Consider the following 26,403-nt stretch of genomic DNA (forward strand, 5'->3'; position numbering starts at 1 on the left):
AAGGGCAAATATACTTGTATTTATAACAAAAAAGTCCATTTAAGACATTAGAAAGGTTAGGTAAGCGAGTGGTTTGGGAGGTCTGGCATGGATTTATTCTATTTACATTATTTCTTATAGGAAAAACAGGTTTAACATACGAACATTTTGACTTAAGAACAGCCCTTTGGAACCAATTAAATTCATAAGTCAAGGGTCTACTGTATTACAAAAAAAATAATATCTAAAGAATTTAAACAGATGCCAGAGCAAAACTACATGATGGATTTCCACGGTTGCTGGCTGGTGTGCAAGCTGTAGTGTAAACACAACTGAATTCCTCCAGGGGTCAACAGTTCAGCTCAGTGTTTGTCAACAATGAAAGTGGGTGCTAGTTATGTAATGTTTCTCCTGCAAAATACCCAGAGATGTGAAATGCATGAACTGAATCTGACATTTTAGCATTTTAGCATTTTAGTAGTCACACTATAAGTGTAAGAACAACACATCTACTATACAACAGTAGTAGATGTGGGTTTACTTTAAAATCGATATACTTGAGTGACGAACTGCCCTATAATAAGCAACGTCTAGTAAAGGTCAAATCGAAACTACATCTATTATTGGATTGTTGTTACACTTTGGCAGACTACCTGCATATTCTCCTGCAACAGAATAATAGAAAGAAAGCCCTCCCAGAGAGCCTTGCAAAACAGCTGCCATAGCCCACCACATGGGAACAATGAGAACAATCAGCAAAGGCATGAAAGGGTCAGTGACTTTTCCTGATGATGAACACAGCTTGGGTCAAGGTCACAGCCTCTCCAACTTTCATTCCTTAGACATGCTTCTATCCCTAACGCTCCTTTTAAATGGCAGGAATTTATAGTGAAGCAGACATAATGGAACCACACCCGTCTCTCATTGGGAGCGAGTCTCAGTTGAGAGGCAGGAAATCAGACACAGATCAGAGTTCACGTCAACAGGGTAACATCGTCTCCTTTTTTGCAGCGCGTTTGTGAATTTCAGTGCAAACCGTCTTCTACTTTAAACAACGGGATCAGCTTACAGGCAGGGTCAAACGTCTGAGGATTAGATACAATGCCTAATGGTACTTGTACGGGCTTGAAGGGAGAAATATGCGAGTTAGAAATATGTGGACTTGAACGGGCAGAAATGACGCCCTCCTTCAAATATTAATGTACCAAAATGCTTTAAACCAAAATATACAGTCTGTGCTATGAGTGGGTATGTTACAGTACACTGATCAGCCATAACATTAAAACCACCTCCTTGTTCCTACACTCACTGTCCATTTTATCAGCTCCACTTACCATATAGAAGCACTTTGTAGTTCTACAATTACTGACTGTAGTCCATCTGTTTCTCTGCATGCTTTGTTAGCCCCCTTTCATGCCGTTCTTCAATGGTCAGGACCACCACAGGACCACTACAGAGCAGGTATTATTTGGGTGGTGGATCATTCTCAGCACTGCAGTTACACTGACATGGTGGTGGTGTGTTAGTGTGTGTTGTGCTGGTATGAGTGGATAAGACACAGCAGCGCTGATAGATACCTCACTGTCCCTGTAGGACTGAGAATAGTCCACCAACAAAATATATATCCAGCCAACAGCGCCACGTGGGCAGCATCCTGTGACCACTGATGAAGGTCTAGAAGATGACCAACTCAAACAGCAGCAATAGATGAGCGAACGTCTCTGACTTTACATCTACACGGTGGACCAACTAGATAGGAGTGTCTAATAGAGTGGACACTGTATTTGAAAACTCCAGCAGCGCTGCTGTGTCTGATCCACTCATACCAGCACAACACACACTAACACACCACCACCATGTCATTGTCACTGCAGTGCTGAGAATGATCCACCACCCAAATAATACCTGACCATTGAAGAACAAGGTGAAGGGCTAAAATATATGTAGAGAAACAGTTATTACAGTCAGTAATTGTAGAACTACAAAGTGCTTCTATATGGTAAGTGGAGCTGATAAAATGGACAGTGAGTGTAGAAACAAGGCGGTGGTTTTAATGTTATGGCTGATCAATGTAAATGAAATACAGTTAAAACAAAGTTACTTCTATATACACTTAATATTTTTCAATGTTTTGTTCGTATTCTAAGTTAATAAAGTTTGTCCTCTAAAGGGAACAAAGTCTGCACCCTTAAATCCACAAATTGCTGCATTTATTGTATTGAAAAAAAAAAAAAAACACCCTTGGATGGCTATGATTAACCAGACAACCAATAGCTGAAAAAGATTGATAGCAGTGACCTGTTGCAGTAAGCATTACCTCAACATACATGCAGGCTAAATCTGTAAAATTTCATTAATACTGGTTTGGATGACGTGAGGTTTTAAAGTTCGGCTGGTTGATTAGCCAAGATAAAGCGAGTCTATGGCGCTGAGGTGGCGCAGTGGGATAGTCCGCTAGCACAGCAGCGCTGGGAATCTGAACTCCCCAAGTTCGAAACTTAGGCTCTGCTACTGGTCAGCTGGGCGCCCCTGGGCATACCTGCAGCAAACCAAATAGGCCTTTAAAGTCTGCCGGGTGGGAAAAGACCGGACTGAAGGTGGGCGTGGAGATCAGTGCGTTGCACACCACTGGAGTCTCCAGCAGCAGAAGACGAATTGACCGATACTGTTTACCCAGAGTATCATAACAACGACAACACCTCAAATACGCAGCATTTCCTAATATGGATAGGCACAAGTACCCGAGTATCGAAATAATTGTAAGCGTTGATCATTGATAATCAGAACAGTGTTTTTTCTTTTTATTAAGCTATCTAATTAAGAGTATTAAAACAACAAATAAGATGGTTGTTTTCTGAAAGCATCACAGGGTGCACAGCATCACACATCCATCACAGGGGAACTATCCTTCACTCACAGCATCACATTGTACACAAGGCAGAAGAGAGAGGCTGCATCCCAAATACCACATAATCTACTAACTAGTGTGCTAAACACTAACACAGCCAGTCGGACGCACAGTTTCATAAGTAGTGTGCCATTTAAAACACAGCACTTAAGCTCACAGGCTGCTGCAGCGCCTCTTCTCGGCTTCATGTGCGGTGCAATTTTTTCGGCCACATTTTAGCATTTCCATACAGAGATCTTCTGTACATTTTTCAGCTGATTTGCTCACATGCTGAATGCTGGTTATAAATTGTGTAGTCTGACATTTACATTTACATTTTTGGCATTTAGCAGACACTTTTATCCAAAGTACTGTGACGGCATATTGTCTAAGCAATTGGGGGTTAGAGGCCTTGCTCAAGGGCCCAACATTGGCAACCTGGCAGTGGTGGGTCTTGAACCAGCAACCTTAACTGGTAGACTACAACTGCCACGCTGTGGCACTGTCTGACCACGTATAGCACACACTCGCATATAAAAACAAGTCACATAATGTAAAATGTAAAACTGTGCAGCAGTTCTCAATTCTGCTTCAAGTCATGGAGTGTGCATTAGGCTTAAGATACCTGACCAGCTAATCTGTGTCATGCCTGTGGCCTTGTGCCCGGTAGCGGAGACGCAGAAGAGGGAAGGAAGGGGGAAGGGGAGATCTCCGACACATGCTTTGTGTTGGGGGAGGATATGTTTAAGGAATGAATGGAATTCTCTTTAGTTGTTCTACTGCTCCGAGTCAGGTGATTTGACTTTTCGTAAACACATTCCCAAATTTAAAATAACCAGTAGAGTATCCTGTGATCGCAACAGCTGCCAACGTTGCTTATTTCTTATCTGTACATCAGTAAGGATCTATGAGGAGTGTGCACACTTTTGTTTAGACAGACATTCCTGACAAGCCTAGTCCTGACTCCCTGTTTTGCTTAACGTTAAGGACAACACTGGTGTTTTGTCAGATACGTCAACTTTTGTTCATCCACCCCCATCCTATTCTGTGGTGCATGCAGGAAACTGATTGCAATTGCTGAAAGACAATCTAAAAACACCCAAACCAAGCTGACAAATGTATATCTTCACAGTTCATTCATGGATTAGGAAGTGAACTGCATGAGAGACGTATTATAAGAGTCACAACTAGGGTTGAAAAGTAAATTTACATTTACATTTTCAGCATTTAGCAGACACCTTTATCCAAAGCGACTTACAATTGAGACAGTATACATCACAAGCAATTGAGGGTTAAGGGCCTTGCTCAAGGGCCCAACGGTGGCAAACTGGCTGATGTGGGGCTTACCAGTAACCTTCTGATTACTAGTCCTGTACCTTAACCGCTGTGCTACTACTGCCGTAAATGGTAAAAAAAAACCACAATATTCAGGTAGCCCAATATCAGTATTCAGTGAATCATTACACCATACACAAACACTATAATTCAATAAACTCACTCAGCTTATTCTTGTGGTTAAATTAAACTGACACTCCTAAAGCACCCTAGAGGTGGAAATGAGTTGTCAAGCCAAGAAAACATAGAAACGGAAGGATTGGATCACATAGACATGGCTTTATGTGTTGGCGTAAATCAACTGAAGCGGACTGCAAAAAGAACTGAAACAATGATTGGGAGCCAAGCCTTCTAGTCAAACATCAATGCCTGGCAAATGGCCACATATTCCCAACAGATGCACACCAATCTTGTGGATGGCCTTCTTAGAGGAGTGGAGCCTGTTCTAGCTACAAACTGGGGGAATCAAAATTGATGGCCAGGGTTTAGTATGGGGTCAAATACTGCAAGGCTACTACAATGCTCATGTTTGTTACATTTGATCATATGCACACAGCTTGTAGTTTTATTAATCTGGTTCAATAAAATAGAATGTTTTCATGTTAAAAATTTCCCTTGCACTACCTAAATGGTACAAGAATTATCAAATGTTATTGGTATTGGTGAGTAAGCCACCCTTCCCATGTTTTGGCATGCTTCAGAAAGACACCCAAATGGACACAGGTGCTAACCCGGCTAAAAAAAAAATGGGCTGAACTATTTGGGAATGGATTGCTGATATATTCCCCTTAATGACCACAAAGATAGAATTCATCATGACCTTTACAGCTTGTCTGTGTATTTGCATATAGAAGAGGTCAATACCTGACTATGCCAGAAATAATTTATCAACAGTTTCCTTATACAGGTAACGCACATATGCACCTCACCAACTGTAAATAATCTTTTTGCACAATTTTTCTACTTGAAGTCTGTCAGTGTACTGTACTGTACTGTTCATGTCACTGCTATACTGTTTATTTTATTCTGTTTATATATAATATACCTTTTCTACTTTTTACTTTAAGTCTGTAAGTGTACTGTACTGTACATGTCACTGCTATACTGTTTATTTTACTCTATGTTTATACAGTGAGGAAAATAAGTATTTGATCCCCTGCTGATTTTGTAAGTTTACCCCCTTACAAAGACTTGAACAGTCTATAATTTTTATGGAAGGTTTATTTTAACAGAGACAGAATATCAACAAAAAATCCAGAAAAAAAACATTAAATAAAAGTTATTTAATTTATGTATTTAATTAAGGGAAATAAGTATTTGATCCCCTACCAACCAGCAAGAATTCTGACCCCCACAGCCATGAGGCACACAAATTAGTCCTGTCCCTGTATAAAAGACTCCTGTCACAGAATCAGTTTCTTCCGTTCAAATCTCTCGACCACCATGGGCAAGACCAAAGAGCTATCAAAAGACGTCAGGGACAAGATTGGAGACCTGCACAAGGCTGGAATGGGCTACAAGACCATCAGCATGAAGCTTGGTGAGAAAGAGACCACTGTTGGCACGATAATTCGAAAATGGAAGAAATACAAGATCACAGTCAATCACCCTCACTCTGGAGCTTCATGCAAGATCTCACCTGGTGGGGTAAGAATGATTCTGAGAAAGGTGAGGTCAGTCCAGAATTACACGGGAGGAGCTTGTCAATGATCTCAAGGGAGCTGGGAGCACAGTCACCAAGAAAACCATTAGTAACACACTTCGCCGTAATGGATTGAGATTCTGCAGTGCCCACAAAGTCCCTTTGCTCAAGAAAGCTCACGTACAGGCCCGTCTGAAGTTTGCCAATGAACACCTGAATGATTCAGAGAAAGCTTGGGAGAATGTGATATGGTCAGATGAGACCAAAATTGAGCTCTCTGGCATCAACTCCACTTGCCGTGTTTGGAGGCAGAGAAGTGCCCGGTGGGGATGGTGTTCTTGGGGTCATATCCAGCATTTCTCTGCTCCCAGCTCCCTTGAGATCATTGACAAGCTCCTCCCGTGTAATTCTGTACTGACCTCACCTTTCTCAGAATCATTCTTACCCCACCAGGTGAGATCTTGCATGGAGCTCCAGAGCGAGGGTGATTGACTGTGATCTTGTATTTCTTCCATTTTCGAATGATCGCACCAACAGCGATCTCTTTCTCACCAAGCTTCTTGCTGATGGTCTTGTAGCCCATTCCAGCCTTGAGCAGGTCTACAATCTTGTCCCTGACGTCCTTTGATAGCTCTTTGGTCTTGCCCATGGTGGTCGAGAGATTTGAACAGAAGAAACTGATTCTGTGACAGGAGTCTTTTATACAGGGACAGGACTAATTTGTGTGCCTCATGGGCACATAACCGGTCTGTGGGGGTCAGAATTCTTGCTGGTTGGTAGGGGATCAAATACTTATTTTCCTTAATTAAATACAAATTAATTTATAACTTTTATTTAATGTTTTTTTTTCTGGATTTTTTGTTGATATTCTGTCTCTCTCTGTTCAAATAAACCTTCCATAAAAATTATAGACTGTTCAAGTCTTTGTAAGGGGGTAAACTTACAAAATCAGCAGGGGATCAAATACTTATTTCCCCCACTGTATATAATATACCTTTTCTATTTTTTACTTTAAGTCTGTAAGTGTACTGTACTGTTCATGTCACTGCTATACTGTTTATTTTATTCTATGTTTATATATAATATACCTTTTCTATTTTTTTACTTCAAGTCTGTCAGTGTACTGTACTGCACATCTTCATTGCACAATGCCTGATGCTGTACTGTTCATGTCACTGCTATATTTTTTATTCTATGTTTATATATAGTGTTCCTTTTCTATTATTTAACTTGATGTATGTATGTTGACACCTGCACCAAAAGAAATTCCTTGTACATCTGGTACTTGGTGAACAATAAAGATTCTGATTCTGAATAAAGCCTTAAACAGAAATAGTTTTTTTTGCTATTTATACAATTATCATTAATACTGTTCTGGCAACAACCGCAGACCATCAACAGTCCTCCCAGTTTTCCTGATTATCCGGTATTTAGGAGAAGTCAGGACTAATAGTGTAGAACATACCAGACATTTCAGGCTTAATGGGAGTCACGGACTGTGCAACACCTCTGTTTCTACATAAAACCACTGCAAGACTTTAGGAACGTCATCAAGAAAGTATAATGACCGCACATAAACCAGTTTGGCTGTTTCAAAGAGTAAGTAATGTGTTGATTTAATCAAGGCTATTAAATATGAAACTATACCAGACTACAAACAGTCTGATAAAATATAAATGCCAATATATAAATGCTGGTTTAAATCCACTAAAATAAGCCTACATGTACAGACAGGTGTATCAGTTTGGATGACAAAGCACTTATAAAACCCACACCGAATTAAGAACGACTAGCACAAGAACACAAAGATAAAATTAGCCAGCAAAATAGAGGCTTGTTTACTGGGCTGCCAACTCGGCATATAATTGCTGATCATGCTGAGTTTGGCTACAGTTTTCTCCAGACTTGTATGAGGTTCCAATTTTCACTGTGGAACATTCTGAGAGGCAAGCAAGTTATAAAAACTTTTACCACTGAACTTCACCCCAAGAGATACAGATTAATGAGGCCATTATTAAGCAATCATCAACCAACCCTGACTAAAAAATCCCCTTTTAAAGCTGCTGTAGGAGAACAAGCTTCTGATGCACATCGACACCGAGCAACTGAGCACGGTTTGACTTGGCATTACCAGCCGTTTCAGGTCAATCGATCACGAGGGTACATTAAGTACAGATTGCCAGTTTCACCTACATTTACATTATTTAGTAGATGTGTTTTATCCAGAGCCGAATACACTCCAAGCAATTAAGGCTTAAGGATCTACGACTGCCCACCTAGTATTTGGGTGTCTCACAAAGTGCCTCTATTGAATGTGTGTGATAAAACAGACAGTTTCTTAACCCTTCCATTTCTAAAAGCGAACAGCCGCACAAGGCCGTTTGGGTTCAAAGAAAGGGTCACATTTTTGCACTCCTACTAGCAAAACTCTATCTGTGCCTGGTGATCAGATATGAGACTACTGTATAATTTTACTGTATAAATCTGATATGAACCAAACCCGTCAGCCCAGATTTTCCAGATTTTTGCAGAACTACTTAGCTATTCAATACACCAAACAGCTAAAATGAGTGCAAGCCTCTTCTAAAGGCCACAAACTGCTGATTTCTCCAAAGAGACCAAGCATGTGTTGCTCTGTTCCATACATTCTTTTGGAATCCAATGTAATGGGAGGGGAGTATCATCTAGTCAAAGCGCTAGCAGCAGCACAGCATGCCTGGATAGAAGTAGCTTTGATCTCTGAGACTGGCACAGATTAACAAAGCTGATCCCATGGGGGATGCCAGGCAGAGAGCTATAGCACTGTTTCCTAAGCCTGGTTTCCCTGCCTGCTTTCTTACAGTTCTTTTTTACAGGATCAGAAGTGAAGGGAGAAGTATAACCTGCTCTGCAACGTGCTTTAGGTGAACAGTGAACAACCCAACACTGTATACATGTAAACACTGTGGGTAATTTGAGACAGTCGGGTGGTACGTCACGTCATGCTTATGCACCGAGAGACACGGTTAGCCTACCTGCCATTTAACATTGGTTCTATTGTAGAAATAACTTGTTAGTTCTGAAACACAATGATGGCTTTACAGTTGGTTTAGCAGATTAGGAACTGAACTGTATGTCGGAATGTTTAGGATTTACACCCCACCACTGTGGCGCTACCCTTGTTGGCCCATAAACAAGAACTTTAACCCAGTTTCTTGGCTTGCGTTCTGTCCCAATTGTAAGTCACTTTGAGATTCAAGTAATTTAACCTTGCTCACTAACTCTGTACATGTTAAACTTAGTATTCAAATGATATAATTTTAGGATTTTAATTTTAATGTTGTACACACTTTGGTTACATTAATTACAGGACAGGTAGTTACTCATTACACAAGATTCATCAGTTCAAGTCTTTAATGTCAAACACAGTCATGGACAAATTTGTATCTCCAATTCACCTCACTTGCATGTCTTTGGACTGTGGGAGGAAACTATAGCTCCCAGAGGAAACCCACGCAGACACAGGAAGAACATGCAAACTCCACACAGAAAAAGATCCAGACCGCTTCACCTGGGAATCAAACCCAGGACCTTTCTGCTGTGAGGCAACAGTGTCAAATGATATACACTGCCTCACGAACAAACAGGCCAGCTGTAGTGAATGTAATGCAGCAAACAGTTATTTTATCCTACATGTTTGTCCTTTAATGCAGAGGTTCTCAAAATTATTTTCTCTTAGACCCCCCTGTGTTCAAAAAATGCTCTAGGACCTCACTTGACATGGGTTATGATATTATTCTTAAACTTTCAGCAAAGATGACAGAAGGTATTGAGTTCTTGCTCATGGAAAATTCAAAGAATCCATGATGAAGATTTACTTTTACATTTTCAGCATTTAGCAGTCGCTCCAAAGCGACTTACACAGTGAGCGGAACACAATGAGCAATTGAGGGTTAAGGGCCTTGCTCAGGGACCCAACAGTGGCAACTTGGTGGTGGCAGGGCTTGAACCGGCAACTTTCTGTTTACTAGTCCAGTACCTTAACCACTGAGCTATCACTGGCCACATTAGGATGATGAAGTTATACATCTAGGTATTTTGGTTGATGTTGTGGATTTACTTCTGGTGAACTGGTGGTTGGAGCTTCCTCACCTGGGTCTGCGTCTACAACTAAATCACTGAACTTTTAAGGTGGGCGATCAAATAATTGTCCTTTCTTAAAGTTTAAAATAGATTAAAGTGACATCAAGAGACCTCCAGTAATAATAGCCTATAAGCATGACACAGAGATTAAAGGTGGAGTCAGCAATGTTAGAAGACTTTTTTATAATATCTAAATATGCTGATCATACATTCTTCATGTCAATAAATACATGATAAGAGGGGAAAATTTATCTCGGTGGTGTCCAATGCTTTCTATATAGGCCAGAAAAATCTCATGCTGTGTTCTAATCCAGTAGGGCAAATGTAGTCTAGCCAGGGGTGTAACCAGTTCATGCTAGCAGTCAAATCTATCATGATGGCACATTTCTTTAACTCAAAGTAGTTGAAGAAACACATTAATTTAAACCATTTTTAGCATGATAAGCCAAAGGGCTTTACTGCGCAATTCCTGCCACGAAAGTTTAAAAGATGTCCTCACAAAAGCTTCCCACATGATGTCATATCAACATGGCTGCTTACACTATCAAATATCAAGGTAGTGAAATACCACTCCTGCCCTTGTGAATAAAACAATGTAGTATTTGCTTAAAATCAAGCAACACTGTAGCCACATAGTTGGTTTTACACAAGCAGACATGAAGAGGTTGATGGTTTTTTATGCCTAAAACTGGTTGCTTAAAAGTAGCTAATTCCAGACCATTCTACACCAATAAGTGGGCAGCTGTAGCCTAGCGGTTAAGGCACTGGAACAATAATCAGAAGGTTGCCGCTGTTGGGCCCTTGAGCAAGGCCCTTAACCCACAATTGCTTAGATTGTATACTGTCAGAACTGTAAGTCACTTTGGATAAAAACGTCTGCTAAATGCTGTAAATGTAAGTGCATCCAAGCCCACAGGGAAAAAAAACTGCTAGGACTAGTGGCTCTAGAACAATGTACCAGTCATCAAACTCATTTTTAAACCAAAGTGTCTATACTAAGCACTTTTTCAAGGTTTAAAAACACCCTGTGAGCCAATTCAATTTAGAAAGCACCATTTCTAGCTTAATCACTGCTTGTTTTTGCATTTTAATATTGTTGGGGTGTAACTCTGGAGGAGACACAGAGACAACTATCTTCTGACTAACCCTGCCCATACAATATATCTATTTTAATTTTATTAAGATGATATGCATTATAATACTGTCCTACTATGGAGCAGTATAGCATTACTTACAGCTCGCTCTACCACCTGTTGTATGTGCAGAATAAGCCATAATGGACCGTAAACTGATTTCTGACCAATAAAAGAGCAGCGTGGTCAATTGATCAATCAGCAATAATGAGGTACAGCTTAAATTGCAGTTTCCATTAGAATTCAAATCAAAGATACTAAGGCACAAGCTTGACCGGATTTTCCCAGAAGTTCTCAAAAATGGAAATGCAAAGCGGAACTCCTTATACATCACACAGTAGTTAAGAGGGAGCGTTTAATCATGCAACTTCCTCTAAAGCCAGACAGCCACTGTACAAAATTAAGAATAGTAGTATTACTGTCCCATATATATATATATATATATATATGTAGCCCTATACAAAATCCACACAGAAAGGATCCAGACCGTCCCACCTGGGGATCAAACCCAAGACCTTCTTGCTGTGAGGCGACAGTGCTACCCACCGAGCCACCGTGCCGCCCAGGGTGGTTTTTAAATTTTTCAGTTCAATTCTAGCTGCATTGCAGGTTAATTTAATATGCAGTGTGAGAAGGGCCAGCAATGTCTGATTAAGTGTCCTTACAAGCCCTTGGCCAAGGGTATTGTGGTTTTAGAAGTCTCTTTTAGAATAATCATTTACATAGTGAGTATGTGAGTATATTGTTAGTAATAGACTTTAATCTCAATTTACAGTAAACAAAATCATAGGGGTGTTGCCACAGGGGTGTTTATTAACGTACAAGCAGACTTCCTGAATTGTGTAATGAGTCACACTGCATGATCTTTGTTAGCTAAGGGAAGTGAGTGGCACCTGTTTGGGATGGGTTCCTCAAGGACACCAGATCTCTTCTCTGGAGCAAACATACTTGGGAATAATCTTGTTAATGATGTCAATAAAACACTCCGTGTAGAGAATCTTCATACTGTGTCGGTAGAGTCAGAGAAAGCCAAAAATGTTTAATTGGCCCTAGTTTTGTTTGGGTGCGTTTATCAGACACTGAAGTTAAAGCATTGAGAGTGTGGCCAAAAAACGGAGGAAAACAAACAGCAGGGCTGTTAATTATTTACTGAGCAACAGTCTATTTACACTACTGAACTTTATTCAAGCATTATTCAAGTAAACGGACAGGAAATTTTGACTGCACATTTTTCATACACTGACAACACACAAAAAAAACCTTGCTTGACCAGTAGAATACAAGCAGTTTGGGTTGACACAAGGTCAAAAATAAAATTCCCATTACCATGGAAGGCTGAATAGGCAAATAATGCTATGATAGCAGCACGTAATACCACAAAAACAGAAGTAATTATATAAAACATGATTACAATCACAAATGTAGGATGTAAAAGCAAGAGAAGTTGAGAGAAGCACTTCCATTACTGACAAACTGCCATGGCACGTCCAGAATCATTTAACACAGTCCCTACCCAGCAACACTTTGCAACATCTGTACCAATCTAATGGAGACTTGATGTGTCCCTTTGAGTAAAATCCTAAAGTGATTTTTACTGTCAACCTTTTAATTACAAGCCAGCCAGATTTACCTCTATTACACTCTATTAAAACGTTTTCATCTACCTCACAGTGGCCTAATGGCTCTATAACTACAGATAAAAGCACAACTACATTACATCAGCACACTGCTTTTAGTAACTGTCTTGGAGTTTTGCATAACATACATTAGTATCCTCCCTCTTCCCAAAAAACATGAAAAATGTGAATTGGCTGTTCTAAATCACCGCTGTGTGTGAGTGAATGAGTATTGACCTTCAATACCCTGGTGCCCGGTCCAGGGTGTGCACCTGCCTTAGACTCAGTGTTCCTGGGTGGTGCAGAACCATGATGTTCTGCACCTCTATAGTAAAAAATGACAATATTAGTCCTAAGGACACATTTTGGCTATGAGAAAAGTTTAGTCTCGATAACCACTGATACATCTGAGAGGGTCTCCATCCACCAACTTAAAACAGTAATGTCAAATTCAATAGAGTATTGACACAACAGGCCAAATATCCAGGGTGTGCTCCTGCCTTAGACCCAGTGTTCCTGGGTGGTGCAGAACCATGATGTTGACCAATATGAAGCAATTAGCCAAAATGAATAAATATTGCTGCACCAGAAAGATACAATCCATAAAAGGCATTATGTTATATCTAATATGCAATTTAGAACAAAGTTCTGCTCCTCTATTGTGAAAAACATATTTGGCTATGGGAAAAGTTTAGTCTCAGTAATGTCCAAATTAAATAGAGTATTGACACAACAGGCCAAATATTTGGCCTAAAATGCTAGACAGGTATTGGTTCTTATTAAACATACTCTCAAATCATTCCACCAAGATTGTACGCTATTGATTACTTCAGATTTTCCAGACAACAAAGTATTCACTGTCTGAAAACACACTACAGTCGGACTACTACTGTGGCCCAGTTACAGTAAGGAAGTTGTAATGGCTCAGTATAGATAACAACTAGTACTCAGAACTTTGACACAAGGGCTGAAATGAAAAATTCTCCTTACTAATATAAAATACAAAATCATTACTAATAAGACTTTAAATTTGAATAGTCTCTCAAGGGAACCATTACTTATTTATTTATTTAGTTAGTGGGATTTTAACGTCATGTTTTACACTTTGGTTTCATTCATGACACAAACAGTAGTTACTCATTACACAAGATTCATCAGTTCACATGTTTAATGTCAAACAGTCATGGGCAATTTTGCATCTCCAAATCACCTTCACTTGCATGTCTCTGGACTGTGGGAGGAAACCGGAGCTCCCGGAGGAAACCCACGCAGAGACGGGTAGAACATGCAAACTCCACACAGAAAGGACCTGGACCGCCCCACCTGGTGATCGAACCCGGGACCTTCTTGCTGTGAGGCGACAGTGCTACCCACTGAGCCACCGTGCCGCCCTTGTAATATACTGTGTTTAATTTAAAATATGACCAAAATTGCTACATCAAAAATATACATTAAGCCCACCTAATACTTTGTGAGACGTGCTTCTCACAACAGGCACAATTTTGATAGGATCTTTGAGAATTGCTCAAGTTCATCTGTTGTTTTTTTTTGTCACAGAATCAACATAAGATCAATTTGAAGATTTGAAATAGCACAGTGCATTTTACATTTTCAGCATTTAGCAGACGCTTTTATCCAAAGCGACTTACACAATGAGCGGAACACAATGAGCAATTGAGGGTTAAGGGTCTTGCTCAGGGACCCAACAGTGGCAACTTGGTGGTGGCGGGGCTTGAACCGGCAACCTTCTGTTTACTAGTCCAGTACCTTAACCACTGAGCTATCACTGGCCCAGCTATCACAGTGCAGTCTTCATTTCCAAAAGAAATAATAATCAACTGACTTTCGGCTAATTAAATCTATGTTTGGAAGAAGAAGTGTGAGATGTTCAAACCCAACCACACTATAACTACTGTTAAGCATTATACTGTTAAGCATTATACATGATTCTCATTAGAATCACTAAGCATTGGAAGGAGTGGTCATTATTTAAGGTACAGAAGTGAACCAGAAAGATCACTTTACATCTAAAGGTACATTTACAAAACATATACATTTTGACAGTACATTTAAAGGGTTCTAAATAGATCTTCAGTAATGAATGGTTCTTCACCATTCAAATAACCACTGATCCAAGAGTGTGCCAGTTGCAAAAGAACATCAATGGATAATCAGTTACTGATGTAATCAAGGGTTATCAGAATGAACTTACCCCATTGTAAAAACTCGGTCACATGTTTCTCGCGTTTCAGGGGAGAATTTGTGCATTCGTTGTATAAACAGATAAGAATATCCAGCAGGGTCTCCACACTTAAAGAAGTCGAGTTCTTCTGATACCCATCCAGCAGTAACTGCTCCAACTTCTTCAGACGCACCTTAGCCGACATGGTTCTGTTTATTACTGACCCGTTCACTGTTAAAAACCCTCCTCGATTAAGGGATTACCAGGATAACAAACCTGCGCCTCGTACTGTGTCTGTCTCTGACTAATAAATCTGGCCGAGGTGGAGCTCTGAAGTCCCAGACTCCGAGTTGCTAGCTAGCCATTAAGCTAGCTAGCAAAACAAGCCCAACATAGTGGTCAGATCCCTAAACGAGCTTCTAATGGTCTGGATACGACGTGGCACAGATTTCCATCACTTTTCACTCTCCAGGCCGGGCAGCTCCCATTCGCTTAGCTAACAGCTAACCCTAATCCTGCTCAATCCAGCAGCACTTCTCAGTTTGAAAGAACCGAGATTGTGAGGTGGTTTATTCCGTCGAGTGTCAGTTTAGCCGCAGCTCCATTCTCCCAATTTACAGTCCCGAACGGTAGTTCATCCAGTAAAAAAATTCCCAGTTTAAAAAGAGGTAGTTTTTAACTGTGAGTAAATGTTTTTGTACTAGCCGGTGCACTGAAACTGAATATGGCTGCAGCTCCTCGTCCAGCCTCGTCTCTGTCTCTCCCAGTAAAGAATCCAGAGCCGGGACACCACAGCTCCACCCACCAGTACCGGAAACGCCATGCGCGCGTGACGTCAGCTCCACACACTGGGAGCCTGTCAGCACTGACTTCATCTGGTGGTAAATTCGGTTCATTTTATGGATTCGGGTTAATTTGAGTCACTCAGTAATGTGATCCGGTTCACTTGAGTCACTTGAGTAACTTGACACCAATCCCCCCCACCAGTCCAATAAATAAAATAAATTCCAACTGTAAGGATCCACAGACACTTTATTAGGTTACAGATATTTATTTTAATTTTATTTAATTAATATTAAAATTAATTATTATTAATAATAATAATAATAATACATATATTAATTAATAATTAATATACTTTAATATTTAATTTTATTTAAATTCCACTCACCAAGAAAAACAAACAAACACAACTTAAACACAAATAACAACATATGCTGAAAACAAAACTGAAAAATGTGCAATTCAATTATGAATTAAAATTCCCATTAAATTAAATTAAAATATATTAAATGTAGTCAGAGGACTCGTAGGACTCATCCGGATTAACTGAGACCTCAAACTCGTGATTCCTGATTCAGTACGAAGATTCGAATCATTAACCTGGGTGATTCAGGAACCGCCCAGCTCTACTTAGTTCATCTCCAGTATGGTGGCTCCCAGTTCTATTCAGGCTTCGTTCATTGTCAATAACCGCTTCACCCTAGGCGGAGTCGCGGTGGCCTAAGTAAATGTTTTTGTCTTAACCGGTGCACTGAAACTGAAAATGGCTGCAGCTCCTCGTCCAGCCTCGTCTCTGTCTCTCCCAGTAAAGAATAGGCAGTCCCTGTTCTATTCAGGATTCGTTTATTGTTAATAAATACTGCACCCTAAGCAGAGTCACGGTGCCCCCCTCTCAGGAGAGGATTACAACCTTCTGCATGTTTGAGAGAAAGCCAGAGTACCTGGGGGAGCAAGCAAAACTCTGTTGTAATTGAGTTTTTCTATTGTAAAACTCCCATTCTTTATAATTGAGCATCTATCAGCTAGGGTCACCAAACAGCAACACAATTCCTTCAGACCCAAGTTTAATCTCTACCTTAGTTTAGCAATGTCTCCCTATGTCTACATCCCAGTTTAAAAAGAGGCAGTTTTTAACTTTAAGAAAATGTTTTTGTCTTAACCGGTGCACTGAAACTGAATATGGCTGCAGCTCCTCGTCCAGAACCAAACAACAACATGGGTCCTTCAGACCCAAGTTTAATCCCAGTTTAAAAAGAGGCAGTTTTTAACTGTAAGTAAAAGTTTTTTTAACTAGCTGGTGCACTGACACTGTATATGGCTGCAGCTCCTCGTCCAGCCTCGTCTCTGTCTCTCATTCATTGTCAATAACCGCTTCACCCTAGGCAGAGTTGCGGTGGCCCCTTCTCAGGAGAGGATTACAACCTGGACAGGGTGCACACGCATTTGCACCTAGGGCTGATAAAGAGCAGCCAGTCCACCTTCTGCATGTTTGAGAGAAAACCAGAGTACCTGAAAGAAACCAACCTAGTTCCATGAGACATGGGTTTAATCCTACGACATGGTGGCTCAGTGGGTAGCACTGTAGCCTCACAGCAAGAAGGTCCTGGGTTTGATTCCCAGGTGGAGCGGCCCTGTTCCTTTCTGTGTGTCTGTGTGGGTTTCTTCCGGAAGCTCTGGTTTTCTCCCACAGTCCAAAGACATCCAAGTGAGAGGAATTGGAGATACAAAATTGTCCATGACTGTGTTTGACATTAAAGACTTGAACTGATGAATTTTGTGTAACCAGTAACTACCTGTACTGTCATGAATATAACCAAAGTGTGTAAAACATGACCTTACCTTAGTTTAGCAAAGTCTCCCTATGCCCACATTGGGTTTCATTCAGGTACTCTGCTTTCTTCTTATCTTTCCAAAATATGCAGGTGGTGGATTGTTTTCTCTAGGTGTGGGTCCATTAAAACATTTATTTTTATTAATCACTTCATTTGGGCCAGGCGTCAAAACCAATGGCACTGATGACTTTCTAAATTGTAATATCTTCTGTAATAAAATGACATAAACAACTCCTAAGATAGGTGGCACATGGGTCCTATAGAGTTGTACAAAGCAACAGATGCTCAACTGTATAGCCCTATAGCTCATACAATAGGCGATAAACTTTGTGTGATGTAGATTAATCAAATAATGTTGCTGGTGAGTGTGTATTGTTTGTTTTTACCACAGCTTTTTATACACTTTAGTATTTACCTTAGTGACATTACCACTTTATCCTAAGCATAGTTTCCTCAGATTTAGGTTTTTACTTAGCAGAATAGTGGAACATCAGTAAATATTTTTGCTGTGTGGATAACAGAGAAGTTTATTACATTACAAATGACAGATACATTTGGATCATATGACTACTATATTGTAAATATATATATATATATATATATATATATATATATATATATATATACAGTACAGGCCAAAAGTTTGGACACACCTTCTCATTCAATGCGTTTTCTGTATTTTCATGACTATTTACATTGTAGATTCTCACTGAAGGCATCAAAACTATGAATGAACACATGTGGAGTTATGTACTTAACAAAAAAAGGTGAAATAACTGAAAACATGTTTTAAATTCTAGTTTCTTCAAAATAGCCACCCTTTGCTCTGATTACTGCTTTGCACACTCTTGGCATTCTCTCAATGAGCTTCAAGAGGTAGTCACCTGAAATGGTTTTCCAACAGTCTTGAAGGAGTTCCCAGAGGTGTTTAGCACTTGTTGGCCCCTTTGCCTTCACTCTGCGGTCCAGCTCACCCCAAACCATCTCGATTGGGTTCAGGTCCGGTGACTGTGGAGGCCAAGTCATCTGCCGCAGCACTCCATCACTCTCCTTCTTGGTCAAATAGCCCTTACACAGCCTGGAGGTGTGTTTGGGGTCATTGTCCTGTTGAAAAATAAATGATGGTCCAACTAAACGCAAACCAGATGGGATGGCATGTCGCTGCAGGATGCTGTGGTAGCCATGCTGGTTCAGTGTGCCTTCAATTTTGAATAAATCCCCAACAGTGTCACCAGCAATTTTCCACTGGTCTAATGTCCATTCCTTGTGTTTTTTGGCCCAAACAAATCTCTTCTGCTTGTTGCCTCTCCTTAGCAGTGGTTTCCTAGCAGCTATTTGACCATGAAGGCCTGATTTGCGCAGTCTCCTCTTAACAGTTGTTCTAGAGATGGGTCTGCTGCTAGAACTCTGTGTGGCATTCAACTGGTCTGTGATCTGAGCTGCTGTTAACTTGCGATTTCTGAGGCTGGTGACTCGGATGAACTTGTCCTGAGAAGCAGAGATGACTCTTGGTCTTCCTTTCCTGGGTCGGTCCTCGTGTGTGCCAGTTTCGCTGTAGCGCTTGATGGTTTTTGTGACTCCACTTGGGGACACATTTAAAGTTTTTGCAATTTTCCGGACTGACTGACCTTCATTTCTTAAAGTAATGATGGCCACTCGTTTTTCTTTAGTTAGCTGATTGGTTCTTGCCATAATATGAATTTTAACAGTTGTCCAATAGGGCTGTCGGCTGTGTAGTAACCTGTCTTCTGCACAACACAACTGATGGTCCCAACCCCATTGATAAAGCAAGAAATTCCACTAATTAACCCTGATAAGGCACACCTGAAAACCATTTCAGGTGACTACCTCTTGAAGCTCATTGAGAGAATGCCAAGAGTGTGCAAAGCAGTAATCAGAGCAAAGGGTGGCTATTTTGAAGAAACTAGAATATAAAACATGTTTTCAGTTATTTCACCTTTTTTTGTTAAGTACATAACTCCACATGTGTTCATTCATAGTTTTGATGCCTTCAGTGAGAATCTACAATGTAAATAGTCATGAAAATACAGAAAACGCATTGAATGAGAAGGTGTGTCCAAACTTTTGGCCTGTACTGTATATATATATATATATATATATATATTAGGGCTGTCAAACGATTAAAAATTTTAATCGCGATTAATCTCAGAATTTCATATAGTTAATCGCGATTAATCGCATTAAAAAAAATCTGTGTAAATGTTATAGAAAACAAGGATTTTTAAGTGAAATGTTACAATTAAAATGGTGAACACATTTTATGCTAAATGTACTGATGTTAAAAACTGCTGGGACAAGAGAAAACTGTAAGGGAGTTTATTCACTCACATATTAGGCAGTAAATGTCAGATTGTAGGTTAGAATTTCTCCATCAGCAAACATTGTAGATCAGCGGTGCTTTAGATGGGATAAGGCGTAGTTATTGTAACAGACTTTTCCGTGGTTGTATCGTAACAATGGTTTGATGGACGTTTCTACACGAAGTGAGTGTGTTTTGACCCTTTGGGGCTTCCATAGTGCATGAACTAACGTGCTCGACTCAGCTTTCCGGTATTCGGCACAGAAGAAGAAGTTAATTAAGTGTAATAAAGTGTTCTGCTCCCGACAACTTGTGAATATAGCGTGTATTTATTTCTTTATTAAGCAAGTACATCACTACGACGCTCGGTAACATTATGTTAACAAACCGCAAATGAAAAACGGTGGCAAGTCCGACATTAAAACGTTGGTTCTACCAGTCAAGTGTCAACATGAACTAGAATCTGCGTTAACGGCACTATTTTTTTTAATCGCGTTAAATTGAGGTCGCGTTAATGCGTTATTATCGCGTTAACTTCGACAGCCCTAATATATATATATATATATATATATATATATATGTATATATATATGTATTTATATACATATAGTAAGATAATGTCCTCAACCAAACTGATTAATTGGCCATTGTGAAATGCTCCTGAAAGGGGTTCTTGTCGTGTCATGGCAAGAAATGTTTGAAAATGCTTTCCTCTACTGGTAAAAATTGGAATTGCTACTGGAATTGGAATTTATTTCATTCCTTCTCTGGACCTGAGCAGCACCAACAATGTTCCACACTGTTCCACAATTCAGCCCATTATCAGACGCACATGTCTATATGTTTTATATATTTTCATAATTATATGTGGCCATATAATAATACCAGTCATGAATTAAAGCTGCATTTTTAGTATTTAATAATTTGCTAAATTATATAATTTGTCCAATTAATCCAATGTTAAAAAACAGTAAAGAGAAACAGATATTCAACCACATTTTGTTTATTACTGACAGTTCATAAATCCACTTCAAATGTATACAAATTATGTATTTTAACTATGTAACCAAGAATGTGTTATACAATTATAAGATTTTGAAGTATGTCTCTGGGAATTTGAGCATGCTCAGTCAAAAGAGCATTTGTAATAAAGAGGTTGGCGAAAAATAACTGGAATCTCCACAGAGAGGTGGATAAGCAATACAGCATAAGGCAAAGAGAAAAGTGGCAAAGGCTAAGAAAAAAATACATGTCAGGTTGTATTTCTAAGTTAAACAATAGGGAAGGTGAAAAGGACTTGGCCAGATAGGGGAACAGAGCTGGAAAGGATATACAGCAGGGTAGAATAATAAAGGACGAGATGGGACTGTGCTGACAAATGAGGAGAGTGAGATAATGAGATAGAAGGTTGGATGGGACAAGAAGAGATGTACCAGGGAGTGCCTAAATTAGCAAAGAAGAAAGTATAGGCAGCTTTAAAAAGTGGAAGGGCAGTTGGTCAAGATGACATAACGGAGGCATGGAAATGGGGACCGCAGTGGAGTTTTTTAAACTAGTGTTTAACAAAATCTTGGCATGTAAGAGGGTGCCTGAGGAGTTAAGAAGAAGTGTAATGGTTCCAATTTTAAGAACAAGGGTGACGTGCAGCAACTAGGAATGAGTTCATTAGATGGACAGGTAGAATGTTTTCAAGACAAAGTTAGGGAGAAGAGATTGAGATGGTCTGGGCATGTGCAGAGAAGCTATGAGAATTATATCTGGAAATGGGTGCTAAGCATGGAGCTACCAGGCAAGAGGAGGAAAGAAAGGCCAAGGAGGAGGTTTATGGATGCAGTGTGGGAGAACATGCAGATGGTTGGGTTAACAGAAGAGTATGTTTAGGACAAGGCAAGATAGTCAAATGATCTCTAACAGGAACAGCTGAAAGAAGAATGTGCATAATGTTTAATCAGAATATTGGTCAACAAGAATGACAATTAAATAGTTAATTTTATAACTAGACTACAATGGCATTTTAGAGGCTCTCAGTAAGCAGACCACAAGGAGGCCCCCTGGTGGCTTGGAGTCAGCAATACTGCATATACAGCACAGCATGATACTGTATAAGTAAATTCATGATGCATTTTTGGGTCTATTAGTCATTGTCCTTTACTGTGATCTTGTGTGGCATAATGGTAAAAACCCACGCTTCTGGATATGGCAATGCATGAGTTCTGTGGGTTCAAATCATATGCTGGACTCACAAATACCAAGGTGTATGGTTTTAAGTAAACCTAGACATTTGGGGGGCATTAATTGTTGTTTCTGTGGACAAATTATTAACACTGTTCTACACTGTCCATAAATGGATCATATTACCAACAGATTGCTGTCCACTCCTTTGTAGAGTAGCAACCGATCTTTCTCTATTTGTACTGTACACACATTTACTAACAGTGGACTGATAAAACACCCAGTACATTAGGCAGTAGCCAGCTTCATGCATTACTACATCTCTTCTTTTATGGTCATCTAAAAGTAGCTGTGGTGGAAAACCCTTAGAAAAGAGTTTCAATCTTGTCTGCAGAGAAGGATCACACCAACAGAGTCTCACACAGAGACTGTGAACACGATAACACAGGAAAAAATAAACACCCTTGTATACCCCTGAACTGATTTCTTAGCTAGAACATAGGAACTGGTCTAAACCAGCTAGGATTTTGGGGGTCATACAATGCAATTGACGCACTTCTTATCATGTATACCACATACACATCCAGTAAAATTCTATTGTAGCAGTATTCTTGGAATATTGAAATATGAATACTGGCAATCATGCCCTATGTATATCTACATGTTCTAAGTAATAATTGATTATGTATTAATACTTCTGGTGTAAATTAACATTTCTTCTTCACAGTAGCTTTGATCAGAGTGGGTTTAAATGAGCAATTCTTTCTTGACAAACATACTTAGTCTTTGTTTGCATTTTTTATAAGGTAAGCCACCTTTACAACCCACACACCTAATCTCATGTACTATGAAGCCAATATTTTGGGGGAGGTGGACCATTGTCAGTTCAGCTGTGACATTAATGCCCCTTTTCCCACTGCAAAGTACCCTGTGGTACGATACGTTTTTAAGTCTTTGATTGGAAATTAAGTTACTGCACCTAAGTACCTATGCTAATTTGATTACCCTTATTAAAAACACACCATGTTTTTGCTACTACTATTGTTCACAGTTACTCTAGTGTATTTGCTCTCAGCGTCTGGTGGAGAAAGCCATTAAGGTTTTACATTTCAGCAAACTCCCACTTTCTGGGGTTTTCTTTCCTTTGTGCAATAATGTAACAATGGTACACTAACTTATTTATCCTAGTTTTTAAAACGTGGTGCAGTGATTGTGCACCAGATGGAGCACTAAACCTTCACAGTCAATTATGAAAAACACTTGCTATTCAGAATGAGTTCAACTTGACTGGAAAATGCTGGTTCGTTTAGCCAAAGCAAAAACCTGACAAAGCCTGTCTAGTTAATAATCGCTTCATCCTGATCAGGATGGCAGATGGGTACACTAGCTACAAACTGTTCATACCATAGACAAGGTTCCAGAACAATGCGTTGCATGCTTACTCTCACTTAGACCGATTCAGTGTAGCAAACTCTCGCATGTTTTAGTAGGAAACTGGTGCACCTGCAAAACACAGTACACTATACAAAGCCAACCTGAGCTTAGGATCAAACTCAGTTTTCTGGTGCTCATTTTACTCATTGGCAATAATTAAGAAAAACTTGTGTATTTGAATTAAAGACAATTTACCAAAGGGAATGCCAAAATGTGGGCGGCACGGTGGCTCTGTGCATAGCACTGCCGCCTCACAGCAAAAAGGAAGGTCCTGGGTTCGATCCCCAGCTGTGGCGGTCCTTTATGTGTGAAGTTTGCATGTTCTTGCTGTGTCTGTGTGGGTTTCCTCCAGGAACTCTGGTTTCCTCCCATAGTCCAAAGACATGTAAGTGAGGTGAATTGGAGATACAAAATTGTCCATGACTGTTTTGACATTAAACTTGTGAACTGATGAATCTTCTGTCATGAATGTAACCAAAGTGTGTAAAACATGATGTTAAAATCCTAATAAATAAATAAACAATGGCAAAATGTCAAAAAATGTGAAGAAAAAACTTTAATACTTGCTTCCCTCTTACTGTAAACACTTGAACAGCACTGATCTAAAGGGCAAAATCAAACCTTTGGAATTAGGCTCATTACCTATGTCTGTGTTCTTTTCAGTATGTAGAAGTATAATGACCTTTTTGTCATAGTTTGGATTCTGCTCTCAGCTCTGATTAATCTAATCATTATAAAAGCTATTTTTGACTGCTCCTATTTAAAAAGAATAATTAGTTTAAGAGCACCATAATACTGTTACAGAGACAGTAATCTCTGTAACTGTTTGTCTAAAGGCATGGACAGTGTATGCCTGTTGTGTCTCATGTCACATCTCATGCTGCTTAAATTAAATTATATGAGACTACTAATGTGGCCTTATCTGATGGTGTTTATTGGTCAACTTTTGATATGGAGTTATCCCTGCTTTGTGGCTATAACAGTCTTCATTTATCTAGAAAGGCTTTAGTGTCTGTAGGAATCAAAAAGTCAAACGAGCATTTGTAATTCCAGGCACTGATGTTGGATAAAAAGTCAGTAAGCTTCCCAGTTCATCCCAAAGATAACTAATTGTGTTGAGGTCAGTGCTCTGGCTACTGGAGTTCCTACAGACAAAACTATCTAACAATGCCTTGTGCACAAGGACACAGTCACGCTAGTACAGAAAAAGGGACTTTTTTATCTGTTGCTGGAGAGTTGGAAGCATATCACTTATTCTTAAGTGTTTATTAAGAATGTGCACATTCTGTACACCTGATTAGTTATTACACTATTCAATCAGCAACAATAATAGTAATGTTATTTTCACACAAATCGTAATGACTGGTGGCCTGAGATTTTCACAGAAATTCACAGTATGTTTTCATGTCATGTTTCCCTATTTTATATATACGAGGGATCTTCAAAAAGTTTCCACACTTTTATGTTTTTGTTTGGAAACGGTGAGGGTGGGGAGGAGTAGTAATTGGTCGTGTCTGAGAGACTGAGAGAGAGCTTATAGTCCAGATTAAGCGCCATCTGATTTCCACTTTTTTGGATGCTCGAAGAAGTTTTAAGGAGAAGAAGATTTTAATGTGATGATGATGATGATGTAAAAGCAGTGGTGCATTTGTATCTACGTGCTCAACCAAAAACATTTTTTTGCTGATGGCATTCAAAAGTTGGTATGACTTGGGTCGCCCTCGGCTTGCTCAACAGGGGTTTTTGTATCTGTTGGTCCTGGATTTTGTAAAGTTGCTTTGAGACAATGTATATTGTAAAAAGCGCTATATAAATAAAGTTGACTTGACTTGACTTGACTGGAAAAAATGCATCAGAAGGTGAAAAGTCATGTAATTTGTATTTAAAATTCTCGATAGCTGAAACGGTTTGAAAAACCCTTATATATATTTAGTATGAGATTTTTACACATCTCACAATTCAGCCCAGATTAATAATGAATTATCAAATTTATTTCCACCTTTAATGTGATCTATAATTTGTGCAATTCAATTAAAATAATGTGGTTGCATAAAAGTGCACACCCTCTTATAATTAGGGATGTGACTGTGTTCAGAATTAACCAATCACGTTTAAACTCATGTTAAATAGTAGTCAGTCAATTAAAGTGACTCTAATTAAACACACGAAAGGTATCAGTCAGGAGAGGTTTCAAGGCATTACATATACCATGTACTCAACAAGATAAGAAACTATGGCACAGCAGTGGCATTACCAAGAACTGGATGCCCCATCCATATATACAAGGGTTTTTCAAAAAGTTTCTGCACTTTTTAAAAACTCTATTTAATAAGAATTTCAAAAACAAATTACATGACTTTTATACATAGTCACCTTCTGATGCATTTTCCCAGCATTGTACCAACTTTTTAATGCCATCAGCAAAAATGTTTTTGGTTGTGCATGTAGTCACTGATGTACTGCTGCTTTCACATCATCATCACATGAAAATCTTCTTCCTCTTAAAGCTTTTTTGAGCGTTAAATTCTGACTATAAGCTCTCTCTCAGTCTCTCATACACGACCATTTACTACTCCTCCCGCCCTCACCGTTTCCAACCAAAATATAAAAAGTGTGGAAACTTTTTGAAGCTCCCTTATATACCTATGTATCTTCATTACTGTAAGTTATGCATTGTTACTGTAAATGTTGCCTGCTATAATACGTTTGGTGCATTAGGTTACTTTAAATTTTACATATTTTTGAGGTATTTGTCTAAGCACTTAATTAGCTGATACATTATCAGTCTACCTAAGTCACTTGTACATTTGCTCATGTACTTGGGATTCACTTGCTTTAAAACTAAGCTTCTATTTAGGTGTTTCTGTTCATTTGTCCATTTCATTAATTGGACCTATATTTACAACACAATGATTTTCTACTAAGTGCAAATTAACATTCAACTTCTTGGTACGGTTAATGAAAGA

At 39.3% G+C, this 26,403-nt stretch overlaps 1 protein-coding gene across 1 annotated transcript in view; it reads right to left on the bottom strand.

Annotated features, from left to right (window-relative positions):
- The window catches only part of cdc42bpb (CDC42 binding protein kinase beta (DMPK-like)), a 116,454-nt gene extending 100,822 nt beyond the window's left edge, over positions 1 to 15,632 (bottom strand). The window contains exon 1 of the mRNA XM_063002187.1: positions 14,927 to 15,632. Coding sequence (XP_062858257.1) covers positions 14,927 to 15,101 — 175 coding nt within the window. The 5' untranslated portion in view covers positions 15,102 to 15,632. The remainder of the gene's footprint in view (positions 1 to 14,926) is intronic.
- Positions 15,633 to 26,403: the final 10,771 nt, after the last annotated feature.

The sequence above is a fragment of the Trichomycterus rosablanca genome, chromosome 9 (assembly GCF_030014385.1).
Source record: "Trichomycterus rosablanca isolate fTriRos1 chromosome 9, fTriRos1.hap1, whole genome shotgun sequence".
NCBI lineage: Eukaryota > Metazoa > Chordata > Actinopteri > Siluriformes > Trichomycteridae > Trichomycterus > Trichomycterus rosablanca.